Source organism: Mastigoproctus giganteus, chromosome 10, assembly GCF_048544385.1.
Source record: "Mastigoproctus giganteus isolate SK-2022 chromosome 10, ASM4854438v1, whole genome shotgun sequence".
Classification (NCBI taxonomy): Eukaryota; Metazoa; Arthropoda; class Arachnida; order Uropygi; family Thelyphonidae; genus Mastigoproctus; species Mastigoproctus giganteus.
The window spans coordinates 142,636,442-142,662,751 of NC_143584.1; the positions used below are offsets into that span (position 1 = coordinate 142,636,442).

The following is a 26,310-nucleotide window of genomic DNA, read 5'->3' on the forward strand; positions in this document are numbered from 1 at the left end:
TGTATTTGCTTTATTAATTCAGCTAAAACAAAACAAAACGAAACACAGGGTGAATTGAGTCAGTTATGTATATACACTTAGCAATCCATCCATAATTTGAATCTGATATTAAATTTAAATACTTTTTTTAAAAAATTTAATAGCTGATTATATGTTTGGCTTCTATTAAAAGAAAAAACTCATTTAAAATGTTCAAAATGTCTTCCTCCAGCATGCATACATAAATGACATCTTTTTTTTTTTTTTCACCACATACATACAAATTTTGCATGTTTCCTGTTGTATTTCCATCCACAGATTCTCCAGTGTTGGTTGTTTATTGTACACCAAGGTCTCCAGAACTCAGCCTCTTAGATATGGGACTGAGTTCTGGAGACCTTGGAGGGGATTCAAAAAGCACTCCCCCCTGCCTATCCATTGTTCATGAAACTCTCTGTCTAGATAGTTAAGGCAGCAGTATAAAAATATGATGGTGCACCATCCTGTTGAAAAAGATACCATTATATCAGAAAACGTGCTTCTGATATTGTGTACTATGTAATTCCTTAATACAGGTGTACCCCCACTTTAAGACAATCCATATTTACGGCACTTTAGTTATACCCTATGCTCCATTACTGAAACACCTGATCTGCACTAATGACATGATGCCAGTGAGAAATCAACTGACGTGCATTCTATGTGGCAGACTCAGTTTGTATTTGGCATCATTGCATGCTGTTTATCTCTGTGTTTCGGTGTTCATTACAAACTTACGCATTATAATACTGTATGTATATATTTTTGCGTAATATAATAATTATACTGTATTAATAATGGCAGATAATATTAAAATTGAAGAGAAGAATAAGAGCCACCAGTGTCTCGCGTCAGATACCAAGGGCAAAAATTATTAAATTGAATGATGATAGTGTATCAAACAGTGAGATAGGTTGTAGGCTAAGCTTACCTTGCACTAGTTATTACTGTTCTTAAAAAGAAAGAGAAAATTCTAAGTGCAGTGAGAAGTGCTACATCAGTCAGTACAAACAATAATTCATAAAAATGACTATTATTGCTGATATGGAAAAACTTTTAATGGTGGGGATAGATGATTAAACTAGTCAGCAGGTTCCCTTAAGCCAAATGATCATCCAAAATAAGGCCCTAAGTCTCTTTGCTTACATAAAAGCCAGGAGAGGGGAGGCAGCTAAGGATGCCAAATTTGCTGCCAGCAGAGGCTGGTTTAATAGATTTAAGCATAGGAGCAACCTCCATAACATTAAAATTCTAGGTGAAGTGGCCAGTGCAGATACAGAAGCTGCAGCTAATTTTCCTGATGAGCTAGGCAAGATTATTGAAGAGGGAGATTATTTTGAAATGCAGATTTTTAATGTAGATGAAACCGCCTCTACTGGAAAAAAAAAGCCTTCAAGAACATTTATAGCAAAGGAAGAGAAGTCACTGCCAGGATTTAAAGTAGCAAAAAATAGACTAACCTTTTTGTTAGGTTCCAATGCTGCAGGTGATTTTAAATTGAAGCCTATGCTAATTTATCATTCACAAACCCAGGAGCTTTAAAGAATTATACAAAATCCAGTCTTCCTTTATTGGAAATCAAATTCAAAACCATGGGTTTTGAATTTGATCACTTTTTGAAGAGTGGTTTTCAAATTACTTTGTGCCTGCAGTTAAGGAATATTGAACAGAAAAGAAAATTCCCTTAAAAATCTTATTTCTTTTGGATAATGCACCTGGCCATCTTAAATCAGTAGATGACTTTAACCCAAAAGTCCAAGTATTTTTCCTCCCTGCAAATAATATTTCATTGCTTCAACCAATAGACCAAGGTTATTGCTGCACTTGAAGAGGCTACTGCAAATATATGGCCTTGCCATATCTACAATATTTGTAGCAGCTTCTTCAACATGATTTTCATTTTAAACTTCAACTTCATTTTAAAACCTTACTTAAAAAGTAAGGTTTTAAAATGATCAATCCTCTGTAATTGTATCTGCAGCCTCCTAATTTTTAAAATTTTCTCTCTTTTACTATTACTAATTTTTTTCATCCCTTAAAAGCTGCCAAACAGTGTTTACATTTTAGGTTTCAAGGTAGTAGTGGCATGTAATGCAAGAAGGCAAGTGTATGAGCTTATACAGCATCAGCCAAACAAAAAAAAAAAAAAAAAAAAAATTCACACAACCATTCCCTCTAAATGTTTGTCCAGTTCCTCCTTAAATTTATTTAACCTATCAACTTCCACAACGACAGATGGAAGTTTGTTCCAGCAATTAACCACCTGCTGGCTAAAGGCAAATTTCCGCACATCTATTCTAACATTTGTCTTTCCTTATTTTGAATTTATGCCCCCTTAGGTTTGTAATCTGAACAAGTGGAAGAATCCCATCAGAATGCAGTGTGCTCAACCCATTCAAGGCCTTATACACCTCAATCAGATCACTGCACAGGTGCCTAGTCTCCAGCCATTGCAATTTGCAGAACTTAAGCCTCTCTTGGTAAGAGGATCCCTTCATTCCCATCACCAATCTTGTTGCTCTTCTCTACATGCTCAAGCAAATCTACATCCTTCCTAAAATGAGGCCTCCAGACCTGTACGCAGTACTCAAGGTGTGGCCTGACCATTGCCTTATACAAAGGGACAATCACCTCCTTTTCCCTGCTAGCAAAATTCCTATATATCATTGACAAAACCCCATGACCTGCCTTGGCAGCCTGTCTGAATTGCTCAGAAAACTTCATATCTGACTGCACAATTACTCCCAGGTCTTTTTCATTTTCAACCACCTTAAGTGTAGTACCACACAGTTGTTACATTTCTCTGGGTTACTTCTACCCATATGCAGTACTTTGCATTTGTCAAGGTTAAACTTCATTTGCCACTTCTCAGCTCATCTGCCCAATTTTTCTAGATCCTGTTGCAGTAGCACATTGCCATTACTGTCATTAACAACCCTGCCAACCTTTGTATCATCTCAAACTTCGACACTAAGCCTGATATACCTTCATCAATATCATTGGTAAATACACAAAACAACAGTGGACCCAACACCGAACCCTCTGGGACTCCACTAATAACATTAGTCGAAGAGCAGCACCCATTGATTACCACCCTCTGTCTTCTCCCACTCAACAATCCTTTTATCCATTGTAGCAATTTACCCTTAATACCATTTTGCTCCAATTTGTACAGTAGTTTTCCATGTGCAACAGTGCCAAAAGCTTTCCTGATAGCCAAGTATATGATATCAAAATTATTTTTTGCATCCAGTTCCTTTGTAACCACAACATAACCAACCAAATTTGTCGACAAGACTTTCCCTTAACAAACCCATGCTGTGTCTGAATTATTGCTGCAGTCTTGTCTAGATGATACTGCAATGCATCTTTAACCAGTGACTCCATTATTTTACCCGGAACAGAAGTTAAACTAACTGGTCTGTAATTACTCGTGTCATCCTTCGATCTCCCTTTGTGAATTGGGGATACATTTGCACATCTCCAGTCCATGGGGACCTCCCCTGAGTCCAAGGATGCTCTCATAATTATAGCTAAGGGTTTGGTTGCTTCCTTTATAAAACTGGATAGATCCCATCCACCCCAGGTGCCTTTCTTATGTTTAACTTCAACAATTTCTCCTCCACTTTGCTCTCAGTTATTACAAAATCATTAAGCACCCTGCTAAAATTTGATAACCTTGTGGCATTTTCAACCCTTAATAACTCCTCATGTGTGAATGTAGATGAAAATACTCATTCAGTTTGTTTGCTATCTGAGCAGGATCATCAACAGTCGAACCATCGAATCAAGTGGACCAATCAGATTTATCCCCTTCCTTTTAGAGTGTACATAAGTAAAGAAATCCTTGCTGTTTTTCTTAGCATCCTTTGCCAAAGATTTCTCATAATTTGCCTTTGCCTGCCTAACCTCCTTTGTCACTTGATAACAGGCTAGCTTATATCTGCCATTAGGCTTGTGTGTCGCCTGATAATTTATATGCATCCCATGCATTTTTCTTCTCTGTCACGAGTCTGATTAGTTCATTTGATAACAATTTAGGCCGAAACCTTGAACAATATTTCTTAATAGGTATGAAACTTTTAGTAGCTTCCACGATTAATTCCTTGAATGCTTTCCACTTAGAATTTGCTGTTGGTAACATCATCAGTTGATCCCACTTTACAGTGGGATCAACTGACATAAGTCAGAATCAACTTATTTTGACATAAGCACTGCGAAAGCAAAAATAAGAGTAGGAGTGTGTTATAGGCCTAATGGCTCGAATGAGTACAATGAACAATTGTACAGAGAAATAGAGTGGGCTAGTAAATCGGAATGTCTTATAATGGGGATTTTAACTTCCCAGATATTGACTGGAACTTGTGGGTTGGTCACTCACACACTAGTCAGACTTTTGTGGATTTATTGGATGATTGTTTTCTGCAGCAGCATGTTCGAGAGGCAACCAGAGAAAGTAACACTCTTAATCTAGTTATCAGCAGTGATCATTCGTGTATTAAAAATTTGCAGATAAAGGAACCACTGGGTGACAGTGATCACAGTGTACTGATGTGGGATTTACTTAAAGATTTAATTACCATCACGGTAAAGGAAAGGGTTTTTGCTTCCGTAAAGGTGAGTACAGTGGTCTCCGACAGTTTTTAAATTCTGTACAGTGGGATCAACTGAAGATGTTACCAACAGTAAATTCTAAGTGGGAAGCATTCAAGGAATTAATCGTGGATGCTACTAAAAGTTTCATACCTATTAAGAAATATTGTTCAAGGCCTAAATTGTTATCTAATGAACTAATGAGACTCGTAACAGAGAAGAAAAATGTGTGGGATGCATGTAAATTATTAAGCGACTCAGAAACCTATGGCAGATATAAGCTAGTCTGTAATCAGGTCACAAAGGAGGTTAGGCAGGCAAAGGCAGATTACAAGAAATCTTTGGCAAAAGATGCTAAGAAAAACAGCAAGGATTTCTTTACTTATATAAACTCTAAAAGGAAGGGGATGAATCTGATTGGTCCACTTGACATCGATGGTTCGACTGTTGATGATCCTGCTCAGATAGCAAACAAACTGAATGAGTATTTTGCATCTTCATTCACACATGAGGAATTATTAAGGTTAGAAAATGCCACAAGGTTATCAAATTGGAGCAGGGTGCTTAATGATTTTGTAATAACTGAGAGCAAAGTGGAGGAGAAATTGTTGAAGTTAAACATAAGAAAAGCACCTGGGGTGGATGGGATCTATCCATTTATATTAAAGGAAGTGGCAAAGCAACTAAGCAAACCCTTAACCATAATTATGAGAGCAGCCTTGGATTCAGGGGAGGTCCCCACGGACTGGAGATGTGCAAATGTATCCCCAATTCACAAAGGGGGGATCGAAGGGTGATACGAGTAATTACAGACCAGTTAGTTTAACTTCTGTTCCGGGTAAAGTAATGGAGTCACTGGTTAAAGATGCATTGCAGAATCACCTAGACAACACTGCAGCAATAATTCAGACACAGAAAGTCTTGTCTGACAAATTTCATAGGATATTATGATGTGGATATAAAGGAACTGGATGCAAAAAATAATTTTGATATCATATATTTGGATTTCAGGAAAGCTTTTGACACTGTTGCGCATGGAAGACTATTGTGCAAATTGGAGCAGAATGGTGTTAAGGGTAAGTTACTACAATGGATAAAAGAATGGTTAAGTGGGAGGTGGTAATCAATGGGTGCTGCTCTTCGTGGACTAATGTTATTAGTGGAGTCCCACAGGGTTCGGTGTTGGGTCCACTGTTGTTTTGTATATTTATCAATGATATTGAAGAAGGTATATCAGGCTTAATGTCAAAGTTTGCAGATGATACAAAGGTTGGCAGGGTTGTTAATGACAGTAATGGCAGATGGGCTGACAAGTGGCAACTGAAATTTAACCTCGACAAATGCAAGGTACTGCATATGGGTAGAAGTAACCCCAGAGAAATGTACCAACGGTGTGGTACTACACTTAAGGTGGTAGAAAATGAAAAAGACCTGGGAGTAATTGTGCAGTCAGATATGAAGTTTTCTGAGCAATGCAGACAAGCTGCCAGGGAAGGTCATGGGGTTTTGTCAATGATGTATAGGAATTTTGCTAGCAGGGAGAAGGAGGTGATTGTCCCTCTGTATAAGGCAATGGTCAGGCCATGCCTTGAGTACTGTGTACAAGTCTGGAGGCCTCATTTAAAGAAGGATGTAGATTTACTTGAGCGTGTACAGAGAAGGGCAACAAGATTGGTGAGGGTAATGAACCGATCCTCTTACCAAGAGAGGCTTAAGTTCTGCAAATTGCAGTTCCTGGAGACTAGACACCTGTGCAGTGATCTGATTGAGGTATAGAAGGCCTTGAATGGGTTGAGCACGCTGAATTCTGATGGGATCCTTCCACTTGTTCAGATTATAAACCTAAGGGGGCATAAATTCAAATTAAGAAAAGACAGATGTAGATTAGATGTGCAGAAATTTGCCTTTAGCCAGCGGGTGGTTAATTGTTGGAACAAACTTCCATCTGTCATTGTGGAAGTTGACGGGTTAAATAAATTTAAGGAGGAACTGGACAGGCATTTGGAATGAATGGTGTGATTTTTTTTTTTTTTTGGCTGATGCTGCATAAGCTCATACACTTGCTTTCTTGCATCACATGCCACTACTACTATAGAATTTAAAAACTGTCTGAGACCACTGTACTCACCTTTACGGAAGAAAAATCCCTTTCCTTTACCCCTGATGGTAATTATATCTTTAAGTAATCCCACATCAGTACACTGTGATCACTGCCACCTAGTGGTTCCTTTATCTGCAAATTCTTAGTACACGAATGATCACTGCTGATAACCAGATCAAGAGTATTACCCTCTCTGGTTGCCTCTCGAACATATTGCTGCAGAAAACAGTCATCCAATAAATCCACAAAAGTCTTACTAGTGTGCGAGTGACCAATTCACAAGTTCCAGTCAGTATCTGGGAAGTTAAAATCTCCTATTATAAGACATTCTGATTTTACTAGCCCACTTTTTTTCTCTGTACAACACGTCTCTGATATCCCAACAGTACCTGCCTTTGATGTCTTGACCAAAACTTCAAATTCATCAAATTTATTTACTATACTTCTAGTATTGGTATACATGCACCTATTCTTATTCTTAGTTAGTGGGTACATCCCATGTACCCACCTGTTTCCCGATGACTGCCATCAGTCCCTGAAACCCCCATCACCCCTCGCTCCAGGCTGCTGCTTATTCTAATAGAAGTAGTGCAAGAATCTCCTTCACCTCTGCCTGCAGTTACTTTTAACCTTTTAGTCTGTGAATCCCCCCAAGCTAGCAGTTTTCCGACCCACCTAACACTGCCTCGATAGCATCAGCAAATATTCTTGCACCCTTTCTATTTAAGTGTATCCCATCCCTGTAGAAGCAGTCTCTCCTGTTAACAAGCACAGACCATGCTGAAAAAATTCTACCCCTTGGGCCTTGCACATTCCCTCCAGTGCCGAATTGATTGACAAGGTTCTCATCATGTACTCCCTCCTATCGTGTCTGGGGAGAATTGCAGACGCTTTCAAATATAACCCTAACTCACAACATTTTTGCAATGATCTGTACTTGTTAAGTCACGAGCCTTTATGTAAATGCAAAGTTAGGAACTTTCTTACACAATTTTGTAAGTTGTATTAATATTTAATTGCAGTGTTAACAATAAATACTATGCTTAATTTTTTGAAACTTTTGAGCATCGCATGCATCTGCAAATGAAAAAAGGTAGTGATCCGCTTTACGACAAAGTCTGGAACCTAACTTGTCGTAACTGCGGGGTACACCTGTATTTCAAGATAACTCTTCCCAGTAAAAATGCCATTGAATCTGTAAGGTCCAATAATTGCACAAGAGGAAATTCCCATCCACACAGTTACCTCTCACAGATTAATATCTTACTGCAAGGTGAAGTCACGATTTTAACTGTCCCTGATGTGCACTGTTATGACAATTCAGGTGTCTGTTCAGTTTGAACATGGCTTTGTCTGACCATACAGTTGCATACTTAAAAACAATTCCACCATTTTTATGATAGTACCACTCACAAAATTGTGTTCATCGATTTAGATCATCTTCTTGTATTGCCTGCAGTAATAAGGTCTAAAAGATTTCAAATTTGTCCAGATTCTTATGACACCAGATTGACTCATTTCCAATGTTGAAGCTGTCGCAATCCAATGCATTTGCGACAGCTTCAACATTTTAAATACTTCTTATTGCAAGGTGAGCAGGTACCCTTGTTCCATATAGTCTTTCCCATGCACGCTTACCCTCTACAACATTTACACATTTCCAGTACCATTTAAGAATCACCCTTCTTTCATCAAAACTTAATTGTATTCTCTCTCTCTCTCTCTCATTACTATAGGTTTCAGCCAATCTGAAAAAAAAAATAATACAAATAAGTCATTTAATTCACAAATTATGGATTGTTGAATGTATACATAACTTTGACTCACCCCATATATCTATTTGTGAATATCACTGAATATACCCATTTGGTAGTACTCACCAATAAGGTACGTTTTTGGGTGCACGTATATAGTGCACCCAAAAACGAAGGTTGGCAGGGTTGTTAATGACACCAATGACAGTACACTGCTGCAACAGGATCTAGAAAAGTTGAGCAGATGGGCTGAGAGGTGACAAATGTAAAGTACTACATATGGGAAGCAGTAATCCCAGATTAAAGTATCAACTCTGTGGTACCACACTGACAGTGGTAGAGAATGAAAAGGACCTGGGGGTAATTGTGCAGGCAGATATGAAGTTTTCTGAGCAGTGCAGACGGTTTGCAAGAGTAGCTCATGGTGTCTTGTCAATGATATAGGTGGGTCGGAAAACTGCTAGCTTGTGGGAATACAAGGACTAATAGATTTAACAGTAGCCACTGGCAGAAGTGAAAGAGATTCTTGCACTGCTTCTATTGAAATGAGATATAAGAAATGCAGAACTGCAATTGGGGGAGTACAACATCTACAGAAAGGATAGGGAGGGAGGAGGGGTTATGCTATTAGTTAAGAAACACATAAAATCCAAGGAAGTGAAGCCAGTTGACATCGCTGGACAGTGCAGTGTCGAGTCAGTTTGGTGTGACATAAGCATTGGGAGATCAAAATTGAGAGTAGGAGTGTGCTATAGGCCTAATGACTCTGATGAGTATAATAAGAAACTGTACAGGGAAATAGAGTGGGCCAGTAAATCAGAGAGTCTTATAATGGGGAATTTTAATTTCCCAGATATTGACTCGAATTTGTGGGTTGGTCACTCACACACTAGCAAGGCTTTTATGGATTTATTGGATGATTGTTTTCTATATCAGCATGTTCGGGAGGCAACTAGAGGGAGTAATACTCTTGATTTGATTATCAGTCAGTAGTGATTCTTCATGCATTAGGAATCTGCAGATGGAGGAACCACTAGGTGGCAGTGATCACAGTGTGCTGAAGTGGGATTTACTCAAAGAGGTAACTACCATCAGGGGTAAACGTAAGGGTTATTGCTTTCGTAATGGCGACTATGATGGTCTGAGACTGTATTTCAATTCTATACAGTGGGACAAACTGATGATGTTACCAACAGCAAATTCAAAATGGGAAGCATTCAAAGAACTTATCTTGGAAGCCACTAGGCCTTACATACCAACTAAGAAATATTGTTCAAGGTTTAGGCCTAAATGGATATCAGATGAACTAATGAGACACATGGCAGAGAAGAAAAATGCATGGGATACATATAAATTAACACGTGACACAGAAGCCTATGATAGATATAAGCTGGTCTGTAACCAAGTCACAAAGGAGGTTAGGCAGGCAAAGGCAGATTATGAGAAATCTTTGGCAAAGGATGCAAAGAAAAACAGCAAAGAGTTCTTTACTTATGTAAACTCTAGAAGGAAGGGGATGAATCAGATTGGTCCACTTGATATCGATGGTTCAACTGTTGATGATCCTGCTCAGGTAGCTAACAAACTAAATGAATATTTTGCATTGACATTCACACATGAGGAGTTATTCAGCAAGGGGAATGCCAGAGGTATATTCAACTCGCGGCAGTAAGCTAGATAACCTTGTAATAACTGAGAGTAAAGTGAAGGAGAAATTGTTGAAGATAAACACAAGAAAGGCACCTGGGATGGATGGGGTCTATTCAGTTATATTAAAGGAGGCAGCAAAGGAAGTAAGCAAACCCTTAGCCATAATTATGAGTGCTTACTTGGGCTCAGGGGAGGTATCCATAGACTGGAGATGTGCAAATGTGACCCCAATTCACAAAGGGGGATCAAAGGCTGACACAAGTAATTATAGACCTGTGAGTTTAACTTCTGTTCCAGGAAAATTAATGGAGGCACTGGTTAAAAAAGCACTGCAGGATCATCTAGGCAAGACTTCAGTTATAGCTCGGACACAGCATGGTTTTGTTAAGGGGAGATCTTGCCTGACCAATTTGATTGGATACTATGATGTAGTCAAAAAAGAGCTGAATGCAGGGAATAACTTTGATATTATATACTTGGATATTAGAAAGGCTTTTGATACTGTTGCACATGGAAGACTGCTGCACAAATGGGAGCAGTGTGGCATTGGAGGCAAATTGCTGCTATGGATAAAGGGGTGGTTGAGGGGAAGAAGACAGAGTGGTAATCAATGGACAGTGCTCATCGTGGACTAATGTTATTAGTGGAGTCCCTCAGGGTTCAATGTTGGGTCCATTATTGTTTTCTGTATTTATAAATAATATTGATGATGGTATATCAAGCTTACTGTCCAAGTTTGCAGATGATACAAAGGTTGGCAGGGTTGTTAAGGACATTAGTGATGCTATGCTGCTGCAACAGGATCTGGAAAGGTTGAGCAGATGGGCTGAGAGGTGGAAAATGAAGTTTAACATTGACAAATGTAAAGTACTACATATGAGAAACAGCAACCTCAGAGCAACGTATCAACTCTGTGGTACTACACTGACAGTGGTAGAGAATGAAAAGGACCTGGGGGTAATTCTGCAGGCAGATATGAAGTTCTCTGAGCAGTGCAGACGGGCTGCAAGAGTAGCTCATGGTGTCTTGTCAATGATATACAGGAATTTTTCTAGCAGGGATAAGGAAGTGATTATTCCCTTGTATAAGGCAATGGTTAGGCCACACCTTGAGTACTGTATACAGGTCTGGAGGCCTCATTTCAAGAAGGATGTAGAGCTGCTGGAACGAGTACAGAGAAGGGCAACAAGATTAGTGAATGTAACAAAGGGTTGCTCGTACGAAGAAAGGCTTAAGTTTTGCAAATTACAGTGTCTGGAGACTAGGCACCAGCGAGGTGATCTGATAGAAGTGTATAAATCCTTCAATGGGTAGAACATGCTGAATGTGGGTGGGATTCGTCCTCTTGCTTAGAATAATTGCCTGATAGGGCATAAATTCAAATTGAGTTAAGACAGTTGTAGGATAGATGTGCTGAAGTTTGCCTTTATCCAGTGGGTGGTTGATTGCTGGAACAAACTTCCATCTGTCATAAAAGTTGATAGCTTAAATAAATTCAAGGCAGAGCTTGACAAACATTTGGAGCGAGTGGATGGGTGAAATAAGGGTTTTTTTTTTTTTTTTTTTTTTGGCTGATGGTATATAAGCTTGCTTTCTTGCATCATGTGCCTTTGCTAATGTTAAAGTGCTTGTTATCTTCGCCATGTCCATCCATCTGCCTGCCCACATGCAAAAGCTTGACTACTAGCGGATAAATTTTCATGAAATTTTATATTTAGGCCTTTTAAAAATATTTGTTAAGTTCATTCCAAATTTCACTAAATTGGAAAAATAGAAATCTGGCAATTGTTTCTTTTTCCACACAATTTGTATATGAAAAAGAAATTCGTAGATTAAATGTAGTTTTAATTCTGTATTGTTAACTTTAGATAGATAGTCCATGCACACTTGGCATGTATTGTTATGTAAGACACATGAATATGGCATTGCTTGTGAAGAAAGAGAAAAGAGAATAAAAAAAAATAAGAATATCTGGGAGAAGAGTAATAAATATTATACAGTTATAATTAAACTGAATAGCTAAATTCAAAAAAAATACAAAACTATAGTTTCATTAAGTGTTCTATAAAGTTATAATCTTAAATTAAATGATAAGGAGATAACTATATTTACTTTTCACTTCTATTATATCACAGGGGAAAAAATAAAAAAATAAAAAAATAATTTAAGAAAAAATTCAAATGTGCCTGAAATGTAATGCACTGCATGCATTAAATTACTGGTTTGTTTGTTTGTTTTTTATCTTGTAGTCTGAATATTCAAAAAGTTCTTTAAAACTATTTGATTTAGACATTGGCAAAAGTCATAACTGCTGTGCTGAATTTCAATGAAGAACAGACAAGACTAATATTACAAAAGGAAGAAATTCGACAGGTAAGGGGTTTTTCCTTTCTTTTTTTTTCTTTTCTTCAGAATGTAATTGTTTGAATATTTGCTTCATGTTGACTGTGCACTGAGAGTTAGACCTTCAATCACAAGATTAATTTTTTTTTTTTTTTTAATTTTACTGCAATTATTGGTGAAAACTTAGTTTTGTGTTTATCATTCCTACGAAACACTTTTCTACAAAAATCAAATATAATTTATTGTTAACTGCCCCAAGGAGCTTACAGTGATGGAAAAAATTTGAATTTATAAATAAATTTAACCTAAATTAATAACATATAGCCTTTTCCCAAATTTATAGAAATTTGGGAAAAGGCTATATGTTGAAACCTAGTCATACAAGTCTTCTTCAATGACTAAACAGTTAGGTAAAGGCACATATTTTCTACACAAGTATAACTACATAGTCCTACTGAAGGTTTTATTTTGACCTGTATGCAATATATAGACAAGAAATAGTTTTTTGGCATCACAAATTGCTCTATTAGGGGTCTGTTGCAGGATCTTTCTGGACTCTGACTGGGTGGTAGGTTAGGTTTCAAGTCATGCCAGACTTAACTGTGAACTTAGTTACTGTGTGACTTTGGTTGGCTGTCATGTTGTGGCTTGCTTCTTTTATAGCAATTTTTGTTTGATACTGAAGTGCTGTGGGATTAGAGGCTGTGGAATCATTGATGTGGCTACCTTGCTAGATATACATTGTTATCCATAAACTTGCACTAATACTTTTATTTTGACATGAGCCAGTAGAGATGGATACCTCTCGTGTTTCTGTTCATGTTTAACCTGATGAGACTATGCAGTATAGTCCAGACCTCTTTGAATCTTTGCATTACCCATTTATTTTCTTTTGTGATTTTAGAGCTTATAGAATTAAACTGTCTTCTTTAGTACTATTGTTTAAATATAAGGTAACTTCTCATACCTTTTTATAGGAAATTTCTTCACCCAATGCTCACATCAAATTTATCTAGTTAATACAGATCTAAGGTTAATAAAAGATCTAAGTTAGTGACGCAATATTATCCATACTAAAAGATAGTTAATTTATACGGGTTTCATAAAACTAATCTTGCTTTCAATTCCCAATGTCTACAAGGAAGAGCAAAGCGTATCTAATGCACATCGAACCACCCAAAACTAAATCCACCAGCAATAATAGACTAGAAATTGAAGGCAATTGTCAAACTATGGTAAAATACCCAAGACTAAACTTCTTTATATGTCACTAGGTTATTTCGGTTACGAACGGTGGTCACAAGAAGTAAAGTGATGTATTTAATAATACCCGCCCTCTTATAAATTTTATAAATCAAATTGAATTTAAAATTAGTGTACCACGACAAGATTATTTTTGTTAACCAATGTATATTACTATTCACATATGCGTGTAAAGGTCCATGAGTCCGAAATGGTGTATGGTCTCTGTACATTAATAGAATTGGAGTTTAACTTCATTTCAAGTGTTTTGGCTATTAAGAGTTTTGTGTACTCATTCTGTAAATTAATTACTTTAGCCTCGTTAAAAAGAAAACTGTGGTTCTCCTGGATGGCGTGAAAGAAAAGTTCAGAAGCATCTGTCCTTTTTGCCCTCACAGATGCCTGGTGTTGTAATCACATCGAAAGATAATTTTTTGTTAGAACCAATGTAAAAGAAGTTGCATTCTCCACAAGCAATGTTATAGACTATATTGGTTCACTCCATGTTAGAGACTGAGGTTGTCTTCCTTGCCCTCAATATTGTCTGGAATTTATTTATCGGTTGTGCAACTATTTTAAATTCTGTGTTTTTAAAAATGTTAATACCATTGTTGTACAATGGTATTAATAAAACTAGTGGAACTTTAATAAAATATTTATGTGTAGTGAGTGCTCTTACTAAGTTGAACCGATTCTGATTTTTGTTTCGCCTCTCATTGAATGTTCCTAATTATGCCTAGTATATATATATATATATATATATATATATCCCATTTAAAAATCTTGTAGAAAGCTCTCTGCATTCATCCTTCAGATATTCCTGTGTAGAGCTGTATCTGTACGCATTATAAAATTGGTTAAAAATGATACTCCTTTTATACATAAAAACTCGAATAATGTAAAAATTTTCCTGTATTTGTTGGTTTACGGTAAATTTTAAATGTATGTCATCGTTGACCCTTGTTAATGTAAAATTAAGAAAATTTATAGAATTTTCACCCGGTTTTTCCTTTTCCAAAATAAACTTAAGTCTCGTATGTATATTATTAAAGGAATCCATAAGGTTATTTACAATATCTTCATGTGAAATAACAAGGATATCATCCAAGTACCTACCATAAAATGTTAACCTGTGAATATATGGATTTAAGTATAATTGCTCAATATTGTCGAGATAAATTTCAGCGACTAAACCACTCAGGCTAAGTCCCATTGGAAGGCCAAAAATCTGTCTATATATGTCCGATTGGAAATCAATATAATTAGCCTCTATAAGAAATATGATTAAATGAAATATTTCAGTTATAGGTAACTTGGTTTTATTTAACATTATGGAATTACTGTTAATCAAATCTCATTATGTATCAAGCAAATATTTAACATCTACATTAGTATATAATGAGACAGCATTAAGGGAAAACAATTTATCATCATTATCTAACTTTTTGTCATTTAATATATTGAAAAGTGAATCAGAATTTTTTTATACTGAATTTTAATATAAGACATAAAGGTTTTATAATTTCATATAAATAAGATGCTAGAGATGCAAAAGCTGAATTTTTGTAGCAGACAATTGGTCTAATCAGATACTCCGTTTTGTGCAACTTAACTTGTCCAAACAGGGTAGTTACATTATTAGTTCTTGCTTTAAGATTCTTTAGTGTCACCATTGTAATATAATCTTTTCTTCTATATTCAGTTAAAGTGTTATTATACTGTTTTATCAAGTTGTCAAACACTTGATAAAACAGTGTTTTATCAAGTGACAAGATAAAACTACCCACGAGAAGACAGAGGGTGGTAATCAATGGGTGCTGCTCTTCTTGGACTAATGTTATTAGTAGAGTCCCACAGGGTTCGGTGTTAGGTCCACTGTTGTTTTGTATATTTATCAATGATATTGATGAAGGTATATCAGGCTTAATGTCGAAGTTTGCAGATGATACAAAGATTGGCAGGGTTGTTAATGACAGTATGCTACTGCAACAGGATCTAGATAATTTGGGCAGATGGGCTAAGAAGTGGCAACTGAAGTTTAACCTTGACAAATGCAAAGTACTGCATATGGGTAGAAGTAACCCCAGAGAAACGTACCAACTGTGTGGTACTACACTTAAGGTGGTAGAAAATGAAAAAGACCTGGGAGTAATTGTGCAGTCAGATATGAAGTTTTCTGAGCAATGCAGACAGGCTGCCAGGGAAGGTCATGTCATGTCATGGGGTTTTGTCAATGATGTATAGGAATTTTGCTAGCAGGGAGAAGGAGGTGATTGTCCCTCTGTATAAGGCAATGGTCAGGCCACGCCTTGAGTACTGTATACAGGTCTGGAGGCCTCATTTTAGGAAGAATGTAGATTTACTTGAACGTGTACAGAGAAGGGCAACAAGATTGGTGAGGGGAATGAAGGGATCCTCTTATCATGAGAGGCTTAAGTTCTGCAAATTGCAGTGGCTGGAGACTAGACACCTGTGCGGTGATCTGATTAAGGTGTATAAGGCCTTGAATGGGTTGAGCATGCTGAATTCTGATGGGATCCTTCCACTTTTTCAGATTACAAATCTAAGGGGGCATAAATTCAAATTACGAAAGGACAGATGTAGAATAGATGTGCGGAAATTTGCCTTTAGCCAGCAGGTGGTTAATTGCTGGAACAAACTTCCATCTGTCGTGGAAGTTGATAGGTTGAATAAATTTAAGGAGGAACTGGACAGGCATTTGGAGGGAATGGTGTGTTTTTTTTTTTTTTTTGGCTGATGCTGCATAAGCTCATACATTTGCTTTCTTGCATCACATGCCACTACTACTTCTATTTTACAAATGATAGGTGGAATTATCCGATATGATATTCCTCAATTTCTCAATATAATCTTCCTTGTTTAAGACAACCACAGTGTCTCCTTTATCCACTCTTTGTATTACAATATTATAATTTTTCCTTAGTTTTCGTAACCTGATTCTTTCTTGTTTTGATATTTGGGAATATTAGGATCCTTTGAACTATTGAAGACATTATTTATCTGCTGAATTAATTCTTCCCTATTCTTAGACCATATTCAAATTTCACTATTTGTGGGTTTTTTTTTTTTTTGGGAAACATATAGGTGGCAGGTTGTAATTAAGACCTTTGTTAAGGAGATTGGAACCATGAATAAATTGTACGCGGATAAATTTACGACATTCAGGTTCAAATTATTTCCCCGTGCATCTGTATTATTAAATATGTCATTTTGTAGTGTAGTTATTTCCGTTACATCATGTTGCATGTTTCGAGTTATACCGTCCACCCCTTCTTCATTATGTGTCATATTGTCTCTACTATAGAAGCATGTTATCCTCCGTTGGAACAACAAATCTATTTTTAGCCATAATTAGACACTGTATTTTGTTCATGTGTCTTGTATTTATTTCCTTTTCTAATGCATGCTTCCTAATTTCAATAACTGACTTTAGGTAATTCCAATCATTAGAATGAAGATATCTTTTAACTTTATTTCGGAGGTTTTTGTAGTTTATTAAAATATTTATTCTTACTAACAATTCTACCATCTAATGTTATCCTAACTATTTTTTGTGATATTTTAAAAGCTAATCTCTGAATTTTATCTGTTTTTATGTGAAAGGGAAATAAATCAGTAACAGAGGGGACAACATGTTATAATAACCGAGGTAAATGAAGATAGGAACGTGATTTTATGAACAAGGGAAAAATGCGCCTCGAACAAAAAACTGAAGAAGGAAATGTGTAATATAGGAGGTTGGGTGATAGTTATTGTGCATACTAGTGAGCATAAAGTAAAAGTGTTACCATGACATGACCAGGTCCGAAAGCAACACGGTAAACAGAATAAATGTATCAACATGATTTATTTAAAATTGATGTGAAACAGAGTAAACACATGGACGAGATGACAATGAACTTAAAAGACAAATACTTAATATCCAAAGTTTAAAATAAAATTTAAAAATGTATTATATACACTAAAATGATGATAAGACAAATTATAAATAACAGAATGGAATAAGAAGAATGAATGTTCTTACAGACCGTATAAACGATAAAAATTCCTGAAAATTGTAAGCATGGAATAAATAATCTGATTTATAAGAGAGTGGGTATTGTTAAATGCATCACTTTACTTCTTGTGACCACCATTCATAACCGAAATAACCTAGCCACATATAAAGAAGTTTAGTCTTGGATATTTTAACATTGTTTGACAATTGCCTTCGATTTCTAGTCTTATTGCTGGTGGGTTTAGTTTTGGTGGTTTGATGTGCATCAGCTACACTTTGCTCTTCCTTGGTGGCAGTAAGTAGACATTGGGAACTGAATGAAAGATTAGTTTTATGGTTTTATTTGAACTATGTAAAAAAATTAACTATCTTTTAGTATGGATAATATCACTTAAATCATTTATTAATTTAGATTTGTATTAACCGGATACATTTGATGTGAGTGTTGGGTGAAGAAATTTCCTATAAAAACGTATGAGAAGATATTTTATATTTAAACTAGGAAGAATTGGGCTTCAATGCTCTTATATTTTTAAATCTTAAATTTATATTTTTATCTAATTTGACTTATCACTTGCTTCTTCCCCTCACACTTGTGTTTATTTAAGCAATATTATTAAAAGTAGGACAAACTGGGCTTCAATACTCTTATATTTTGAAATCTTTAGTACTATGTAAAGCCATATTTCCCACCAGCAACACACAACCTAACAAATTTAAGTTTTTTTTTTTTTTTGTTCCCTCTTAACAAAATATCCATACACAGTGGAAGATAAAAAAACTGCATCACTTGTGAATTTTGCAAATAATGTGTTTATACAAACACATAATTAACACACAAACAAATAATGTGTTTATACAAACACATTATTTGCAAATTTAATTATACAAAATTAGCTACACAGCCAGACAATGACTTTTAACCATTTAACTATAATATCCCTACTTTGCCTAAATCCATGGTGGATTTAGGCGAAGTAGGGGTAGGGAAGGAGATTAAAAGTCGCAGGGGCAGGTGCCCCTGTGTGTTGATCTAGCACCCAGTTGAGTGTCAGCAGTGATCCCGTTCCCTAAATTGGGTGCCAGCATGAATCCTACCCATAAAGGGTTTGCAGTATTGTTTCTGTAGCACAGATTTGCATTTATCCTACCCCCGAAGGGGGTAGGATAAATGCAAATAAATATGCTGCTAGGATAAATGTCCTAGCAGCAGTGAGCAGATGCCTTGTGGTGAAGACAGCCTGGGCAAATCAAGTGAACACTATATATTTATCTCCGTCATTTAGTAGATCTTGCTCCTGATTGAGGGATGTTCCTTGGATTACAGTAAACAGTTGTAACCTGTGGTTTTCATAGGAGGGGCACTCATACATAACATGGGACTCCTCATCTCCACAATGGCAAAAGGGATGTGGTTCGATACCCATTGAGTTGAGTTTTTTCTGGAATGATCCATGTCCTGTTAATAAAAAGGCTGTTTGCAATCCAGGTGAGTACCAGGAAGGAGGCTTGGGAAAGGTGAAGCTGCCTGAGGGGAAGAACTTCTTGGTTATTTCTCCTTTGTTGGTTGAATTCCAGGATTCCTGCCAGAGGCGCCGCAAGTGATCTGAGATTCATCTTTTTTCCTGTTTATGGTCGCTTGTCAGGTCCAGTTGGAGATTAAGTAGCTGTTTAGGTATGAAGCACATAAGGTATGTTTGTATCAGACGGCACGTGGAATTTCTCCCATCTCCACGTATGTTCGCTGTATCGAGGACAGTACACTGTCAAGCCAGAGACTTGAAAGTGTGTGGGCCATGTCTGTGCAGTGTGGTGTGCCCATTGTTTGACCGGCTTATTAGCTGCCAGGCCCCTAGTAGGGCCTGCCGTTGCCCATACCTCATCACGTGGAAGCTAGCTGGGTGTGTGTCCAGTATCACAACAAGTTGCTCTGGTAGGTTCTGCCACCTAGTTACCTGGGATTTCAGCAGCTAGGATCTAAAAAGAAAAAAAAAATTTACACGTTTGACATTAATGCTTTATGGGATTGCTGTTAGAAAATCGCTAGCTGGGGTTGAACACTAGAGAGATGTGTTAAAAGACCTAATAAAATTTTGATGTTTTTAAATTTAGACATGTGAGGCGATACGCTAGATAAAAAATAGTGTTAGTTGTCTTAGAGGTTTACATGAAGTCGGTAGAATTTAGACATTGATTAGAATTTGGTGGAATTGTTAAGGGGTGTATTCAGTTGGTTTAGTAAGAGAGGGGGAGACTGAACACTGGGGTGAAAACAGATAGAAGAATGAGGAGGATAGAGTAGGCATCCCCAAAGAGGTCAGTGGAGACGAGCTCCACCAGGAAAAATATGGGGGGGGGGGGAGGCTCCTCCCTTCCCTGCCTTGGGATGGCGTTTTAAAGGGAATTTGGCGGCATTGTTTAGGGGTGTATTCGATTGGTTTATTAAGAGAGGGGGAGACTGAAGACTGGGGGAAAACAGATAGAAGAATAAGGAGGATAGAGTAGACATCCCCAGAGGTCAGTGGAGACAAGCTCCACCAGGCAAAATATGGGGGGAGGCTCCTCCCTTCCCTGCCTTGGGATGGCGTTTTAAAGGGAACCGGGTTGGAATACCCAGTTTAGATCGCCATTGACATGCAGCAAAGCCGCAGTATGTCTTTGTCGGTTGTTGTTATTGTTATGTCCATGCAGTGTCGAATCCGGTAAGGTCAAGCTGTCCATCCCGCTCTGGGGGTGGGATATGTCAGCTGGCAGTGGGAATCCACTAGGCAAAGGGGTGGAAGAGACACACATTTACTTCATTCATAATCAGCATTCTTTTTTTTTTATTACTTTTTTCTTATTTTATATCCCCCCCCCCAAGTTTTACATTTATTTTTATTTTTTCCACTCACACTCATTCATCTTTTTCGCACATACCAGGGGGATGCAATGATGTGTAATGTAAATTTAAATACTAATTAAAACTAGGGTTAGTGTGTACTTAACTGTAGCATTTATGGTTTGTTTTCTTTTTCTCACACACTTGCACTTTCATTCATTCTTCTAGCACTCATTTATTTATTTATTTATTATTCATTTATTTGACTCTTGCTTTCTGCACTGCATTCTCTGGGCACCTCAACTTCCTGTTATTCTTCAGTTGCGGTGCAGGCCTAGCCGCAAGTTTTTTTTTTTTTTTTGTGCAGGCCAGGGGAGAATGGCGTGATAGTGTTTAGTAAATGTTTGTTAGTATATATAAAGTAGTGTAAGTTATTTTTAACCTTGTATTCTTTCAGCCAATTACATTTGCTCTTCCACCAAAACTGCCATTTATTCCCTTTTGCCATAATTCCTAGTTCACTCAGTGCCCAACCTATTCATCATGTCTTCAATTCTACATTGCATCTGCTTCCCTAGCTGCCTGTACATCTCCCCCCCCCCACATGGTTACTTATTTGGTGTGGAGCCCCAGGTTCCTACACATGGCAGGGTAGTCCTGGAGAGTTTTGTAATGTCAGGTTTCTGTCAGGGCACAGAATACTGCTATCCTTACAGTTTTTAAGTCATCATTTGGGCGTGGTGGGAAACTTGGGCAATTTTAACTATTGATTATTGTTTAATTGCTTGGGGGGGGCTGAATTGCCATTCTTTGGATAGCTCTGAGTATTTCGAATACTTTCTGTATGAAAGATGTAAAGGCTTTATAATTTTCCTCTTCTATGATGAACAGGTGTTCTCCTCTAGGAAGGGGGCCAATCTGTGCTCTTAGCTCTGTTCTGGGGATGTTATATATTATACATTCATATAGAATGTGTGACCTGTCAATATAAATGTTGTAATTATAAATGGTATGAAGCACAGTGAAACGTTTGCCATTAAGTTCTCACGGTTCTAAATTAGTTAGTGCAGCAGTTCTCAAACTGTGTTGCGACACCCTGGGGAGGCACCATAATTTACCGGGTATGTTGCGGATGATGTAAGATTTCCATGGCAAATATTAATGTATTAAGAATGATTTTTTTTTTTTTTTTTTTTACTATTAGATATCGACTACTATTTGATCTGTATTATTAATGTAAATAACTATAGAAAATATTTGGGGTATTTTTGACTAAGCGAACACAGTGTTCCCTGACTGTATTTTTGGAATCCAGTTCCTATGAGCGATTGGTTCGGGTATTTTCTTACGTTATTTGACCTTCACGAGTCTGAATTATTGTATTAACATATTAAAAATAAGAAATTGCACAGTTTAAGATGTTTTACTTCAAGGGAGGCGATAGGAAAATTTTACAGGTCAAAGGAGGTGTGGGCTCAGAAAGTTTGAAAACCACTGAGTTAGTGCATTGCTGCTGTATCGGAAAGCTGAAATTATAGTACAGGCAGGCCTCGATTAACGCGATTAATTCGTCCTGCGAGCGCAAAACGGAAACGCGTTAATTGAATATCGTAACCAATAGGAAAATTATAATTGGTCCTTGACCTTCTGGAATGGCCATGAAGAATTTTAAAAATACCTTTTAAATAACTTTTTAACTGTATATAATGTAAAAGATAATGAAAATAATTATGGAATTAAATGTTTATTGCATAAAACAGCAGTTCTTAAACTGTGCGCCGCGGAATATTATAAATTTTCGAGGGAAACACAGCGATACTCGACATCTGTCGGACACCGCGCGAACTACTATCTCGAGGTAGTTCACAGTTTCGGTATTTCTTTTGGTCTGGGTGCGCCTTGAAAAAATTACTGAGACATTAAAGGCGGAAACTTTAAGAACCTCTGTCATAAAATACACAATGAAGAAATTACTGTTGCGGAAATATTTGAACAGTGTTAACTTTCTCTTTTCATCAATCAATTTCCGATAGCCGACAACAATCTTCTCTGGGCCCTGGCAAAATAAATATCGCAGAGAACATCAAACCTTTTGTTTGAGGTTCTATGCGATACGAAATATTTCATCTAATTCTTTTACCGTTATCGCCTTCGCGGTAACATTTTCATCTGGCTCATTTAAAAATTTGAATTTTTAAATGCAAGTCTGCATTGACTTTATTAGCAGGAGACAAACACGTCTTCTTCCGATGGTTGACGGAACACACCGAGGCGAGCAGCAGGCAAACGTTTGTTTATTGACAGTACGACTCGCGGTAAGCTTAACGCGCGATTCAGATCTTTTTCAACTATCACATAAAAAAAAAAAATCGCGTTAACTGGAAATTTGCATCGTGTAAAGTGAAAAGTGGTATCATTTTTCAAATAGCGTTAACTGAATATCGCGTTAATCGAACTCGCGTCATGCGAGGCCTAGCTGTACTGTACTTTATTTCTGTAGATCACCATTAGTATTTTTGGTAATTCTTTAAAGAATAACTATTTTTGTCTATCTACCATATTGGCTCTAATTATTCATCCCTCCTTGGCAGTTTTATTTTAATGCTACAAATATTATTTATTAATAATAACAAATTAGAAAATTATTTATAATTTTCTAATTTGGAAGGATGAACCAAAGGAATAAAAATAAAGGCTTTGACATTAAAAGAAAAATTTGATGTCATAAAAACAGTGGAATCAAATCCCTCTTGCACACTGCTTTTATGAAGTTTTTTTTTATTGAATACTAATTTGATAAGAAGAGGGGAACAATAAAACCTTATCCCCTATCAAAATAATTGTGGATGTTGGCATTCTGCTGTATAAAGTGGTTGTTAAACCACATCTTCACTATTGTGTAAAGGCTTGGAATCTCCATTTTAGGAAAAATGTGGACCTGTTGAAAGAATACAGTGCAAAATTGATTAAAAGCTCAAGGCTTTAAAAGTTATTTGGTTTTTTTTTTAGGAGCATTAGCAACTAAGGCCATATTGCTCCGGGAATATGCGGTAGTCATTCACTGACCTTTCCGTATTTGGTGGTGACGGGCTAGAACCCCGGTCTAATCAAGAAGCATGTGCTACTCACTGCTGCTCCTTCCCACCTGGCTATGGAGGCACCCCTTTAAAAGTGTTAAGTAAACCAAATACAGTGAGTATATCTACATTGTTGTATACATACACAAGGGAGTATAAACTTGAACTGAGAGGGAATACTTTTAGGATAATGTCTAAAAATTTTCCTGTAGCTATTAAGTGATTGACTATTGGAATAGACTTCTACCTTTCCTTGTGGAGATTGTGGTGAAGGGAGGTGACACTTTTTTTGCTGATGTTTATTATTTTGCTAATACTAAATACTTTAATCATCCCTATCAGACAGCAATGAATCTTCAAGTGCATTGAATACTTCCTTTTGCCCTTCCATGTAAATGCTCAAGCAACTCTACATTTTAGGAAGGATGTAGAGTTGCTTGAGTGTGTACAGAGAAGGGCAACAAGATTGGTGAGGGGAACGAAGGGAGTCCTCTTACCAAGAAAGGCTTAAGTTCTGCAAATTGCAGCGGCTGGACACTAGACACCTGCAAGGAGATCTGATTGGGGTGTTATAAGACCTTGAATGGGTTGAGCATGCTGAATTGTGATGGGATTCTTCTGCTTGCTCAGATTGCAAACCTGAGGGGGCATAAATTCAGTTGTAGAACCGATGTGCAGAAATTTGCCTTTAACCAGCACATTGTTGATTGCTGGAACAAACTTCCATCTGTTGTTGTGGAAGTTGTCAGCTTAAATAAATTCAAGGAGGAACTGGACAAACTTTTAGAGAGAATTGTGTGAAATTGGATTTTTTTTTTTTTTTTTGGCTGATGCTACATAAGCTTATACACTTGCTTTCTTGCATCACATGCCTCTATTACTACTACTAACAGATTACAAGAACCTCACTGATTTGGACGTGGGGTCTGATTATATAAATACTTTCTAAGTATTTCACAAAAACAAGCAAATTTAGATGAAGCAAACTGAATAGAAAAACAAATTTTGATTGTACTATATATTAACAGCCATAGCTTTAATCATATGCGGATGGTCTCTTCTTTTTTTGTTATTGTATTGCCAACAGTGGTGAAAAGGGAAGGAACACTGTTATGCAACACATTTTGGCACCCTTCATCTTTAACAACAAAAAATCACCATTATTTAACATCAACATTGTCTAGTTTTTTAAGCATTAAGCCATAGTGATTTTAGCAATGTCTCTAGTGTAGAATCACAGACAGCATATTAACATAAAATGAATCCAGATGAAAACAGACTCAAATATGAATTTTTTTTTTTTTTTTTTTGGATAAGCCATGATATAATTATGTTTTAAAGGCTTCTAGTTATCTATTTTTAATATTGGCCACTGTCAGAATTGTCAAAATAAACCAAACACTGTTTCCTTCAATAAAAACATTTATAACTGAGTATGAAAACTTGATAATCTCATGGATACTTTGTAAAAATTCAGCAGTTTCACCTAACGACAAAACTAACCCAATAGAATGTACTATGATTTAAAACAGTTAAATATATAAATTGTCATTTTATATAATGCAAGGCATGTACGTGAAAAGGATTGAAATATCTCTGAAATAAGGACATTATATATTTTGTCACGAGATAAAATCCCACATCTTTTTAACCATTTGATACTTTTTGTCTCTCAATATTACGAGGATATGAGCTCTTTGCACATAATATTTGACTGTATTTTATTTTTATAAGTTGTAAACGTGCCATAATGACAAATTACCAATTTTGTATTATTTTGGAGTTGTGGAAATCAAGAATAAAATTAAAACATTTACCTTGTTTAAGCTTAAACGAGTTATTTTTTTTACACATTTTAATATGTTTACTGGATCAAATAAGTACAGTGCAGTTTCATTATCATGTGGGCAACTGCAACATTGAGAGAAGGATGCTTCTGAAACATTTTTGAACATTGAGCTATTAATTGCACTGTTGTCTGTAACAACATTTATCACATGCAGTCCCAATTCACTTCTTGATTTTTTTAACACATTTACAGTATGGAAATATAATTGGTCTGAAGTGAAGCATGATACAGGCTATACAGACATCTTTACATTTGGAAAATATGGAGGATACAAAAAACACGTGCTGTTTTTCGTGGTTGGATCATTTACTATTGACCTCACATTAATTAACCTACTAGTTTTAAATGTTAAAATATCATCAATTGAGAGTGAAGCACTTTTCTTGTTAACTTTTGGAAAACCAATTTTTAAAAAAAAATACTTGGACTGTACCTCAATTATAATCACCTGTGACATTTAATTTTTTTAACTTTCTTTGGGAATGTGTAAGAATTTTTTTCTTTAATTGCCTTATATGTTGAGGTTGATGACAAGTACATTTTAAAAGTTAAACACATGTTTAAAAGCAAAAAGGTAAGTGTCAGAGGAAAATCTTGTTAAATTTTTTGGTATTTCAATTGTTCGAATTTGTTCCACAAATCGGCATTATCTGATTGTGCATTTTTGAGGCATTGACTTGTTCAACATAAGTTAATGATACTAGTTAGCTGCTGTTCTTCCCATTCACATGGAGTGAACAGGAAGTGCCTTCTTTTTTTGGAAAATTCTTAGTTAAATGTGGTGCAATTTCTCCAATTATTGTTGGATGTGCATTAGCTTTAAATTTTGCTGTCTCTTAACAAT

General features: G+C 36.5%; 1 protein-coding gene across 2 annotated transcripts in view; it reads left to right on the forward strand.

Moving 5' to 3' along the window:
* Positions 1–26,310, forward strand: part of LOC150079328 (uncharacterized) — a 486,833-nt gene that overhangs the window by 459,527 nt on the left and 996 nt on the right. For both annotated transcript variants that reach the window (XM_090382736.1, XM_090382738.1), the window contains one exon: positions 12,406–12,489. In XM_090382736.1, coding sequence (XP_090238862.1) covers positions 12,406–12,489 — 84 coding nt within the window. The remainder of the gene's footprint in view (positions 1–12,405; positions 12,490–26,310) is intronic.